Source organism: Onychostruthus taczanowskii, unplaced genomic scaffold (genome assembly GCF_017590055.1).
Source record: "Onychostruthus taczanowskii isolate IOZ18803 unplaced genomic scaffold, ASM1759005v1 scaffold23, whole genome shotgun sequence".
NCBI classification, from domain to species: domain Eukaryota; kingdom Metazoa; phylum Chordata; class Aves; order Passeriformes; family Passeridae; genus Onychostruthus; species Onychostruthus taczanowskii.
In genome coordinates, this window is record NW_024499573.1 from 6111773 (window position 1) to 6125140 (window position 13368).

The 13368-nt window shown below is 35.2% G+C and overlaps 1 protein-coding gene across 1 annotated transcript in view; it reads left to right on the forward strand.

Moving 5' to 3' along the window:
• TBC1D22A (TBC1 domain family member 22A) overlaps positions 1–12671 on the forward strand; it is a 140998-nt gene extending 128327 nt beyond the window's left edge. The window contains exon 13 of the mRNA XM_041405396.1: positions 9445–12671. Within this exon, the coding sequence (XP_041261330.1) occupies positions 9445–9573 (129 nt within the window). The 3' untranslated portion in view covers positions 9574–12671. The remainder of the gene's footprint in view (positions 1–9444) is intronic.
• Positions 12672–13368: the final 697 nt, after the last annotated feature.

Below are 13368 nucleotides of genomic sequence, written 5' to 3' on the forward strand. Positions count from 1 at the left end.
TCTCCTTTATTTGTTGTGTTTTGGATGGAACTAGTGGTAAATGACATACTTGGGCTTTTTATTATTTATTTGTTATGATTTATATTTTGGTACATAAGAAGTACAGATATATCCAAATACCATCAATTTAACAATATTTCATAAAACAATATGGCCAAAATTATAATCACAGTGGTTCAGGACTGTTCTGTTCTGAGCTCTAGCAATTGGAACTGTCAGCTCTATTTCCTGGATACAAGTGTGAAGAAGCTTCCTGAGATACTCAGTTTCCATAAGAGATATGTAAAATGGAAGTTCTGTTTTCTCTAGTCTAAATGTGAGAAAGAAACTAGGACTGTTTTTGTTTGACTGTCCAATTTAAGTTTGAATTTAAACCAGTGTTTGAGTATCATAGAATCATAGAAGGCTTTGGGACAGAAGGGACCTTAAATCCTTTAGGTTCTGTGGCAATGCTTGCTTTGATTCTAACTTCTTAACCTTGTCTTATAAACTTGAGATAATAATGTGTGGATAGTAAGTTCAGCTGAGAAAAAGATCTAGCATTCAAATTTTATTCTTGTTTTAGGGATGGTGATTACCTGTGCCTTTGGTTTTTATTTGGGACCAAGGTAATAAGACTACCTACCATACCAGCTGAGATGTGGTCCTTTAATGTGCTTTCCAACCAATACTCTTGGAAATGAAGATGTAAATCTCTTCAGCTAAGTGAGCTGAAGCTAAGCACAGCTTCTCTGACAGAGTCCTTTAGAACTACATATTTTATGATTAGTGATTAAGGTTGCTAATAACTTGTGTAAGAGATCCATACCAGATGAAACAGGACTTTAATTGCTAGTTTAGTATGCTGAGTCCTGGAATCTTTTTCAGTTGTCATGAAAAGGAAAACATGAAAGGGAAATGATAAAACCATCAACTTTCCATAAGCTTTCATTTTCAGGATGTTTAGGTGTATTTATGTGACCTTCTTATTAGGAATATGAAATCAATTATAAGAATAGCATAATTCTTTATGTTTTCATAAGATTAATGGCAGATTGATCAGTTGAAATGAAGAATTAAAATGTATATTTGAATAAAAGAATATATATTTATACTATATTTGAATCAAAGGATGAAAAAAATATATCCTTGTGAGAACCACTGTCGTTGTGGTCCTGAATGTAAGCTGGTAGCAGAAGAAATTAACCTTCAAAATATTGTGATTTTTTAAAAAAATATTCATTTTAAGATGCAACAAGTCTAGCTGGAATTCTGAATATAATTTTTTCTTTGTAGAAAAAAAATTTATTCCTACTGTTCTGAGTTCTATGTGCTATAGTCTATTGATTGACATGCCGTGGTGTGTGAAAAAAGTTCAAAATTAAGGTGTATAAGACTGACTGAAAGAATTAATATTCATTTCAAGGAATTCTAGGAGCATAAAGTAAGTAATGCACAATAAAGGAATGTACAAGAAAAGATAAAATTTTGCATTGAATTTAGGAAGTTCAGTGTTACAGTGTTTCAGCAAATATTTGAGTTGGGGTTTTTTGACTCTTGTTTTTTTCCTCTAAACTTTCACATTCCACGTGTAAGTTTTTGAGTGACACTGCTTCATGACTGACCAAGAATATGCCTCTCAAATCTTTCAGACTGTGTTGAATGCAGACTTCAATGCTCCTACCACTTAGCACAGATAAACCAGTGTTTCCCCATCTTGTGCTTATCAAAGTTTTGGTTCATCCATAGTCTTTGAAGTTACAGGAACCAGGAAGGCATTTTTGCATCCAGGATCCAAAATGGACTGTTCTGTGCTACCTCAGCCATTGCTGCTGTGAGCTTTCCATGCTCAGGAAGCAGCACAGGCACTCACCTGTACCACTGAAGGATCCCGGTCTATTTATGCCTTTTAACCCATATCTGCACCAAATATTTCTTAAGTTGCCGTAGGTGACCTATTCCTACTAGCTCTTTAGTATTAGATTTTGAAATCTTAGTATTCTCAATTCCAGCTGGGCCCAACAGGAAAAAAATGTTTTCTCTGACTCCAAGACACAGGTAATTAATAAGAGGCACAGCACTCCAGAAACAGAGCTCATTATTTGCAACTCCATGTAGCAGATTGGGACATCTGGGGAAGGAAGAAGTGGCAGCAGCATAGGGAATATTGCTGAGCACATTGCAAGGAACAGTACTCAAGAAAGAAAAGAGAACTTGTCCCAGAGCTAGAGCTGTATTCATTTGGGGCACTATCATATCAACAGCAAGGGGCAGAGAGAAGGGAAAGGTGGCACTGAGGCAGCTGAACAAGGTGATCAGGCTCCGCAGAGCGTGCTGGACCTGTGCTCTCGTGTCACTCGGCGCTGCAGTTACTGCTTTGATAGCAGGCGGGCAGGGGAGCATTTGGACTGAGCTTGGCCGAGTCCCAAAGCAGCAGGTATCCTTCATCCTGAATATCTGGGAAGAGGATTAGAGGTTAACATGGCACAGCACCGTGCCAGCCTGGGAACTGCAGCTCTTACAGGGTGTGAGGCACTGCAGCTCTGGCACATCTGTCCGTCTGTCTGTCTGCTCCGCAGTGCAGGGAAGGGGACCGAGGCCACCGAGGGGATGCCCACTTGGCACTAGCCATCCTTTCCTCTCACACTTGACAATCCCAAGTGCAATCAAGTGAAAAAGAATGTTGTAAAGGAAATAGGAATTAAATAATCCCTATATTAAGGATTTTTTTTTTTGCCTGTATAATGGTTACATCTGGTTGCAAACAAATGAATCATCATCCAGCTCTGTCTCTGGTCCAACATTATGCAATTTCCCATAAAACCATAAAAAATTTAGATTTCTTTTAATGCATGCATAAGGTTTATTTCTATTTTCTATTATCTGAAAAGATAATGAGTCTTTTCTTTTCCCCTGGCAATAATTGGTTTCCTCCTTAGATTGTCTCAATAATTACTCTAAATAATTTTTTTGTAGAATTTTACTTCATTAGTTCTTTAAAAGTAGGTGCTATGTTCTGGGATTTCAGTTACGACTTTGGAAAGTACAAATAAAGGGGCCATTTCATCAAATTGCCAGCATAAATTTTGCAGTGTTTTATATGTGTTCATAATGTGTAATATATACAGCTCTCATTAAAATTATCGTTGTTATATTTTTCTTATCAAATCATTGAAGATTGTATATAAATTTAATTTACCTTTTAGTTACTTATATACAGTCCTAAAGTATAATATTGTAAAGTTTATGATCATAAAGTATAGCAAGATTGTAGGTTCTGCCTATCAGTATAAAATAGAGCTGTGGTAGACCAGGAGTGCTCAGACTGTAATTACATTGCAGTTAACAGCAGGAAGGATTAACAGCTCTCATAGAAATGTACTGTATTTTAGGAGTGCCTTTATTTGGTAAATTAATAGATTGGTTCTCAGTTTTGACACTAAAAACTAATTCTGCTAATGTCCTCAGTATGTTCAAGTTTGATTTTAACTTTAGTTACTGCCATTTTATATAGCTAAAATTGAAACACTATTACTGGCTTTTATGTCCTGTTAAGTTTCTTCTCTTAAGGAAAAAAACAAACCTTGCAATTGAACTTTGTCAATAATTCACACAGACAAAAACTCTGTATTTTCAAATTAAATATACTGCTTTGATTAGCACAGAAGATACCTTCATGTTCTACTCATTAGAATAACATTTTTATGTTTTATAGACTATCAACATGTTTTCTGTAACTGGTTTTTATGTTCCTTCCTTCAAGATCCACATATGGAGTCAGAGTAGGGGTGATAGTAAATAGCATAACAACTACAGATAGCCATTGCCAAATAACCATTATTATTGGCCAAACTTATGCTAAAAGGTGTATTTCTAACAGGATTATAGCAGACATCCTACTGTAAGGAGATTTGGTAATGAACCAGATTCCAAAACACAACAAAATCAGCTTTCTTTGCTCTGGGTTTGGGGTTTTTAAAGATTGTTTTAATATGCTCAGGTTTCAGTTTTTAAAGATTGTTTTAATATGCTGAGGTTTCACTGGGTTAAAATCTCAATGAGGAGAAAGAGGCTGGTAACTTTGTAATAATTATTATAAATATATTTTGTGAAGTTTTATTAATATTCAGTTTTGATTTAGTCTGCAAGGAGCAGACCTTGACCTTTTTGATTTTAGAGGAAACTGAGGAATAAAGGCTCTGGAAATCACCTTTTTTGAGCTGTCTATCTGGTAGTCTGGTATTTTATTTTAGATACATGTATTGGATCTTCTGGGATAACATTTTTTTCCCCTCAAGAATAATTTTGTCTGACAACAGCTATTGCTTAACCTGCAATATTGCTCTTACTGTTGTGGTGTGTAAAACATAGACCTCATACTTTTACTCTTCATACATCTAGAGGGGCTTTGATGCCACAGCACTTCCAGCATGTTTACCACGGTCTCGTCTTGACTACAAGGTGAAGACAATAGTTCTAGAATACATGTTAATTTTCTGAGAAAAAATAGATTTTGAAAGTACATTTACATTAAAATTGCACGCTATATAGCAGCTCCTAAGTGTTTAAATATACTTTATATATAGTAGCATAGTTGAGCATGCTATATATAAAGTGTTGTAGCATATTTTACAAACACACATGTGTAAAGTATCATGTAAATCCAAATGTAGTTAAAGTTGTGGAAATATGATGAGTGCAATTCTATAGAAGATAAGGTTTTTGTTTGGTAACAAAAATGTTGACTTTCACATGTACTGAAGAATTATTTCAGAATTGTGGGTTGAATACACCAATGTAAATCTCACACCAGAAATCTCTGACAAAGGCTAGTATATAGTTTATCAGATCTTTTGCCATACTTAAAAGTCAGTTTGATTTATAGATCTTTATAGATCTATTTATTCATAGTCTGACCCAGCAACTCTGCTGCACCAGCCACCAGCCCCCATATCCGTTAATTGCAAATGAAAAATACAAACCTGTACTTGTCAGGAAGCATACCTTTATTGTTTCTTAAAATTATCCGAAGGGGTAAATGTTTAGCTTGCCTTTTTTTTTTTTTTTTTTTCTTTTGCTTTTTTTTTTTTTTCCCCCCTTTTTTGTTTTTTTTTTTTTTCCCCCCTTTTTTGTTTTTTTTTTTTTTCCCCCCTTTTTTGTTTTTTTTTTTTTTCCCCCCTTTTTTGTTTTTTTTTTTTTTCCCCCCTTTTTTGTTTTTTTTTTTTTTCCCCCCTTTTTTGTTTTTTTTTTTTTTCCCCCCTTTTTTGTTTTTTTTTTTTTTCCCCCCTTTTTTGTTTTTTTTTTTTTTCCCCCCTTTTTTGTTTTTTTTTTTTTTCCCCCCTTTTTTGTTTTTTTTTTTTTTCCCCCCTTTTTTGTTTTTTTTTTTTTTCCCCCCTTTTTTGTTTTTTTTTTTTTTCCCCCCTTTTTTGTTTTTTTTTTTTTTCCCCCCTTTTTTGTTTTTTTTTTTTTTCCCCCCTTTTTTGTTTTTTTTTTTTTTCCCCCCTTTTTTGTTTTTTTTTTTTTTCCCCCCTTTTTTGTTTTTTTTTTTTTTCCCCCCTTTTTTGTTTTTTTTTTTTTTCCCCCCTTTTTTGTTTTTTTTTTTTTTCCCCCCATTTGGGTTTCTTTTTTGTTTAAGCCCAGGTCCTTTAAAAAATAAAACACTGGAAAATTTCACCGTGTAAGGGAGGTCCATAGTGCAAGTCCTGCTGCTGCTGCAAGCCAGGTTAGCATTGGAGCTTGAGCAGCCTGTTCAGGGGTGTGCCAGGCGAGCTGTGAAAATCCCAGCGGACAGATTTACAGCTTCCCTGGCAAGCTGCTCATGCACCCTCGTTGCAAAGGATTGTTTTTGTGTGACAAGTGTTAGCTTCAGCTTGTTACTATTGCCTCTTGGCACCTCTTTTCTTCTTTCCAGCCCCCTCTGTGTGGAAGTGCTCTTAGATCCTGCCGGAGCCTTCTCTTCTCCCTGCTAACAAATGCCAGTTTGCTCACACTCTCCTGGGTAACATCAGCTGCAGCCCCTCACTATGGAAATAACACTGTGGCTAAAATCTCTTCACTTTTTGTGCCTGATGAGGGGCAGGAGCAAATACCAGTGGTACCTTGATCCTCCTCTGCTTGGCTGGCAAGGAGGGAGGGAGGATGGAGATGCCTTTCCGTGGTGTGGCATGAGAGGGCAGACACCACAAATGGGCAGAGCTGAAGCTGTGCTGGCAGGCTGGGCCCCGGTTCAAGGGATTGGTATAGCTGTTCCTCTCAGTAAGAGTCCAGGAAACCAGGGCACTCTGTTTGCCAATTTCAAAGGACATAATTTTGAGCATATTTTTTGTTGGTAAAGCCAAAATATAAACAAACATTGCACTGGGCTTTTAGAAACCCCAGCTCTGATGATGATGATGTACTGGCTGCCCTGATTCTTCAGCCAGGTGTCATCACAATACCATTTAAATTAAGCAGAAAAGAAAACTCTTCCAGGAATATTTTACAAAGATTGATTTTTAGACTCAGTTTTCATCTGAAATAGACCAGGCAATTTATCATCTACAAGTTTTTAATGGTAAATGTTAATTCACGTTATGAGTAATCATATTTCAAAGAGTGCCTTATATTTTAATACTGTTGTGGATAGGAAAATGAATCTAAGAAGTTAGTATGCATGCCTCATTTGTACATGCTGCTTAGTAGTTCCTGTTTATCTGTTGGCAAAAAAAATAATGATAATTAAAAATAAATTAGTAATCTTGAGTCACTTGTAGTAATTCTTGCTCCTTTTTTTTTAACTGTAAAATGCTGAATTGAGCAGTTTTAGACAAACTTGTCATGTGGTCTTTTAAATATTAAGTAGTGTGTTTGTACAATTCTTCAAATCCAAAGACTTTGTTTAGGGGTTTTTGATAGTTTCTTTATAGTCGTTTCCTTATTTCCAAAGAATGCTCCATACGCAGCAATAAAGGCAGCATGATTTTCTTTAGCAGTTAAAGATAAATAAAATTTTCTTATTTAAAGAAAATAACATTTTCTTTAGTGAAGTTTTTGCCAACTTTTTTGTTTTTAAGAAGATGTAAGCTTTATCTGAGCAAGTTTTGAAGCTCTGTAATAGATCACAGGAAGATAAGCCTTATCTTTAGACAGTAATACAAGTAGTATGTCTTTGGCCAGTTACTTTACATGGATTTATAACACATATTCACTCGTCAGTATCAGTGTTAGACTTTGGTCTTCTCCCCTGGTAACAGTGGCAAAATGCCCACTCAAACAGAAGTGGACTTTGAGACAGTAAATGCATTACTCTGCAATGTATTTATATATTTAATTCAAATGAAAACTATTATCAAATTTGAAAATAATGGTAGAAGTATTAAACTAGTTCATCACTAACAGTCCTATTTCAGATTTGAGCTATAAGTTAAATGGCATGGATGTCAAAGCTATAGTCTTTGGATGTTCCAAAGCCCAAAGAAAACCAAAGCCCAAAAGAAAACCAAAACACTGCTCCAGCAATATGAATCATTTGCACCAGAAGTCTGACCCAGAAAAGTCTTGAGACTGCAAAGAGTAAAAGAGGTAATTTCACAGAGCTCACTTAATTAATTGCTGTGTCTTAGGGCTGCTCGAAAGTTAGTTTTGTAAAAGGAGAAAAGAACTTTCATGGAGGAAGGCATTTATGATCCCTCCACACAACCTTCCTACACTCTATTGCTAATTTATTAATTACAGTTATCAACATAACTGTCAAATAAATACATAGAAATTTTTTAGAAGAGTGGGATTTTGACAATTGTACAATGCTTTATTAAAAATGTGTTATCTCAAGTGTAATAGAGACATTCTCATGCTGTGTTGTATTGCTACTTATTATTCATAATTAAATATACAGTACTGCTCAACTTCTAGCCTTTCTCTTTTCATATTACAAGAACCAGTATAGCAAGACTGTGAAATAGATGAAGTCAAAATAATTTTCTCACAAACAAAAAGAAATAATTTAATGTTAATTTCTGCTCCTGGCTTTTCATAAAATCAGTGAATCCTTGCTAAGGGCTTCTACAGCCATCTCCTATGAAGGAAGGTGCAGAGCAGGGAGAAGGGGGAGCAAGGAAAATAAAACTCTTACGAAGAAGACTAATTTCCCTGGGTATTTTACATTATACTGCAGGATTCAGATTTATAAGATGATAATGGCTGTGGTTTTAATTGCATTCCTATTCACTTACTTCTGATCTTTAGAATAAATCTGAGGAGATGTACTCATACAAAAATATACACACCCTCACAAATACATATGTATGTATACAAATGTGCACAAATTGTCTGCATTTTTTCTGCAAAAACAGAGCACCTAGAAGATACAAGCAGGGTTAACAATTTCACTTATTCCTAAGATTGCCTAATACCTCCCATCATAAAAATCCACATTCATTTTCTTGTGACTCATCCAAAACGTCTATTTTCCTGTTTTGCCACAGTTTATCAAACTATTAAAACAGACAGGTGATCTGCTCTATGGAAATTTTCAAACATGAACTTCAAATTTAGGGTGGCTTTTGCATCACATTTGAAGGTTCTTGACCTTATGGGTCACCAGTTTTTTTTCTTCAAAGAGCAAACTAACTTCCTGAGTTTAGTCAAATTGGGAGCCTTATAAAAATTGTCATTTGCATGAAGTCAGGAGACAGTTTGTGGTAGCTGATCTTCCAAAGAGTCCTCTCAGAGCTGGCAGGTTTCAGCCTACAGACGAGGATTTGGGGCTGTGTGCTGCTGAGGATCGTGGTGGATTTTGATGCATGTTCATCAGAACTGAACATAGAGGCACTGTCCCAGAGAGCTTCTTGTTACCTCTGTTTCTAGGCTTAGGCTTCTTGGAAGTGAATTTTGCTTAAACTTAATATGAGAGAGAAAAAAACCTGACCCACAGGAAACTCTTTTGGGATCAGAAACCAGCAGGGAGTGGGAAACGTGGGCTAAGAATCGAGGTGGGAGTTGACTGCAACTCACTGAAACAATAATTTATTTCATAATTCTTCATGTATAAGTAGAGAAGTAGCTTATCTTTGCATTGTGTGCATTGTGTGAGAGAATCCCAGACTTAGCAATCATCCATAATTTTGAAAATTTATCCAATTGTATAACTTCATGCCCTGGAGCATAAATGTAATTTGGATAGGCAGCAACACAGATTATTTTTCTCAAAAAAAATTATCTATCAAATGACCATATTTCAGCTACAATTAATAGCAGGTTTCTGAACTGAAAGGTTGAATAGCAAGTATCTATGTAAAAATCACTAAACCTAATAGGATCTCAGGTTTGTTTGGGATACAGAGGTGCTACACGACTGTTTGCTTATAAATGATCATTGTGTAAGTAATACGTAGTTATTACACTGCTATTTGAAAAAATATACTTACTTCTCTTTTTGGGTTTTTTTTTTGTTTTTTTTTTTTTTTTTTTTTTTTTTTTTTCAATTAGGAGTTACTGATATTTTTACAGAATTTGCCCACAGTACACTGGGGAAATGAAGACATCAGTGTACTTCTGGCAGAGGCCTACAAACTGAAGTTTGCATTTGCGGACGCCCCCAATCATTACAAGAAGTGAATATAAAGAGACAGAAATCATTACAAGCAACAATAAAACTGTTCTGCAGTATTATGGCATCTGTTGTTCTGGTTATGCTTTCAGCTCATTGCTCTTTCATTTGAAGTAAGATGACCATTAAAATTCTGTTAGAATTTGCAGAATGAGAACAGAATACCAAAGAAGCGGACAAAGCAGGATATCGAGCACTGAATGAACTTAAAAGTGAATTTTTTTGCTCAGCATGAAAAATGAGTTCAGAAGTCTTACAATTTTCTTCTTTTTTCCCCTTCCCTAAATAATATTGTTGTCTCTCTTATTTATGTTGAGCGACTTTTCTATGTACTTTAAACTGCTTATGGAATGATTTTGTCATTATTTCAGTGTCACCTGCCATGACTTTATCAGCCAGTTTTGGTTGGTGAAATCTGCCTACTTTGAGTGGCAAAAAAGAACTTTTCCTTGATCATGCAGACCATATGAGACAGCAAGGCCTGTGTTTTGAGGTCTGGTTGTAACTCAGAAGACACTGATATTAGCACACCATCTGTTGTTTTTCCATGGAATTAGGTTAGATTACTTCTATAATATATGAATATAGAAGGTTGTAATGGAAATTGGTGGCATTTTTCTGAACATTATTCAGTCTTGAAGGATGCTATAGAAGCTTTTTAGCCATAAAAAGGAGTTACTTAAAGCGGAAGACTCATCTATTACACTGAAATAAATCCCTCTCAATATATTCTGGAGTGCTTTAAAATAGTGAATTAAAGAGAAGGCATGGTCTTGTCAAAGTAATTAAAGTTTCTCTTTTAAGGCCTTGCAATTTTTCAGCATGAAATTTCACTTTTAAGAAATGTATTAAGGAGGTTGGTTTACTAAGCAAGATATATTTTTATCTCAGTTGTTGCCTTATCCTCCATTTCTAGCGATTAGAAAAGGAAAATTAATATATCTTTCCAAAGCTTTTTTGTTAAATAATTTAATACCCTTTCCCTGATTACTCAGAGGAAGAGAGCTAGCTCCCAATAACAAAAACAGTAACTGTATACTCAGATTGCTTGTGGGTCATTAGCAGAACCAAAATGCTCTATGAGTTTATAGACTAAAATTAACGTTTCCTCATATAACCATGGAATACTGAATAATTTCTTAAAACCTACATAATTCAAGTGCACTGTTTTTTTTCAAGAAATATTTCCTGGTAAGAGTTCTAATTTTGCTCTGTTGGGTGTAAATAACTCATATTAATTTGTGCCTACCATACACGTGCAGGTTACGAAGGCTGGGAGTTGCAATAAGCAATACACTTAAAAGTTCAGACTTCCTCAGTTTGGTTCTTGAGTTGCACAGCATTGCACAGGAAGTGTAGTGCACTTTTAAGTTTGGGAAATAAAAAACCTTCAAGAGATTTTCTCTTATGACTTGTTATTGAAAGATTATTTTCAACTTCTTAAAAATATGTAGAGACATATTTAGAAGAGAGCTTTCTAAATGTATTAGTTACATTACTTGCTTTAGGGGCCTTAGTTCTTCACACAGACTTCATAACAATTAGGTGTTTCAGGGTAAATAAAGTAAAATACCTTTTCACCACCATGTGATTATGAGACCATCTATATTTTAAAAGTATATGAAATCTTCGGTAGAAGATAAAAAAATTATTATTTCAGAAGCCAGAGTGTTCAGCAGCTAGGATACATTTCTTTTCCACTGGTGTCAGCCAGGTGTTTCAGTTGTGATGGATACAGGGTCAGGCCTCCCAGATGGCTGCATTTGTGCCTGGAATGTGTAGTGGATCTGTGCTTCTTACATGTCTGTGTACTGCTTTCTGTAACTTCAGTTCGTGGTCTAATGTATCAAAATTTATGTTTACAAAGAATGTCATATTGTGCCTAACAGTGTCTACCAATAACAGAATAAAAGATACATGAAATCTACGACCATTTGCTTTAAACTTGGTATCTGCAATCATTTGTTAACAGAAATGCATATTATTGTAATGAGAGAGAAGACAACACAGCATTAACTGGTGTAAGGGTTTTCTATAATTAACTTTTTTCTATTAAGATGTTATTTAGGTAGTTACATGTAACATGGAAAGTTGACCCAAAGTTGTCTGCTGTGTCAGATGCTCCTGCATAACATTTTTGGGACTGGATATATGAAGTTTCCTTCATTGGGTCCACATAAGTTGTCTGTCATGTCTTCCAAATTCAACAGGTACCTCTTACTTCCCTTGGAAGGAAGTATTACCATTAGAGGTCACATTTACTATTGTGTCTGTGTCAGAAGTTGAATATTGTACTTGAGCACATTGCTTTTTAAGGATAGTGGGAAGTTTCCTAATATAATATCAATGTTTATTTATGTAGATATAGACTTTTTTGGAAAATATGATATAGATATATAAATAACATTTATATATCTATGCAGATAGGAGTAGTTATCAGTAAATAGAAGGCCAACATTTATGTAAAATTTCAAATTTTTATCAAAAGCCCACACATTTTAACAATTTTACATCTCAGGTAAAATGTCATTCCAAAAAAATATTGCATAGAAAAGGAAATAGCATTATCATTATTACATCCCATGTACTTAGTTTTTTCAAAATTCAAGATTCTGAATATTATAAAATTCCTTTGTAATATGCATTTTCTTATGAAGGAGGCATCTTGACACGTCACTAGTGAAACCAGGCAGTTATTTCCTAGAACTCATGTGAAATATTTAAATTGCAGTGTCTGAAATGCGTGTTAAATAATTTCTGTAATAAAAGTTTAAACTAGAATGTACAATATAAAAAGATTTATCACTACAGAATTTGAAAAATGTAAATAATAAATTAGTTAACTGTGTAAATACAGTACCTGGAGTAAGATAGAAATGTAAGTTGAAATCTTAGGTAACTCTGTAATATGTTATAAAAAATTAGTTTCATTATTATTTGGCGCAGTTCCGTATGGAAAGGCCTGTTCATTTTTTTAGTTTCCTAACCACAGAACAGAACTAGCTGAAGTTCCATTGTATGCTTCTGACAAACATTACCACTGAGGCACTGGTTAAAACTGTAAAACTGGTGAAAGATGAGGAAATAAACACATATTTATAAAGTGCTGTATAGAGTGGAAAGCTTGTGTTTATTTTTCCTTCAAATACGTTGCACCCTACGCCGAAGCATGGATTCGGTGTTTCTGTTTTACAGCCCCAAAAGCCTTTATCACCAGAGGAGATGGGTTAACAGAACCTCAGTTCTCAATTACATTTCTGCCACTCTCTGCCCAGGTTTTGCAAGTTGGTAAATACAAGCAAGTTCCACGGGTGTGTCCGTGCACAGACTGTGTACATACAGGGTGTGGAGCATTTTCTGGAAAGAGTAGGTGAAGATGGATTTGACACCACAGCAAATGAAATTGAAGAGAAGGTGAAGCAAATCAGGGCAAGGCGCACAGAGGAAGCACAGAATTCTGTACAGCTCTGGGGGTAAAGGAGAAGGGGAAAACAGCTCACAGTGAGGAAACAGTAGACAGGTGATAAGACCTGGAAACTAAGATGATTTAAGCAGATTAACTATCAGGGAGAGATGTCATATATGTATATGTAGCTCAAGTCTCTTATGTCAAGAAAGCTGCTGGGAGACTTCCAGTATTCCACTGTTATCTGGTGAGAAAATATACAAGGAAGGCAGACAATAACTTCTCTCTTTAAAACTCCACACCACATTCAGGGGAAAAGAGATGGAGATGCAGAGGCAGTCTGTCTGTTATGTACTTGAATGACAATGAATTGTAATCATGCTGGTTTCTCACCTCC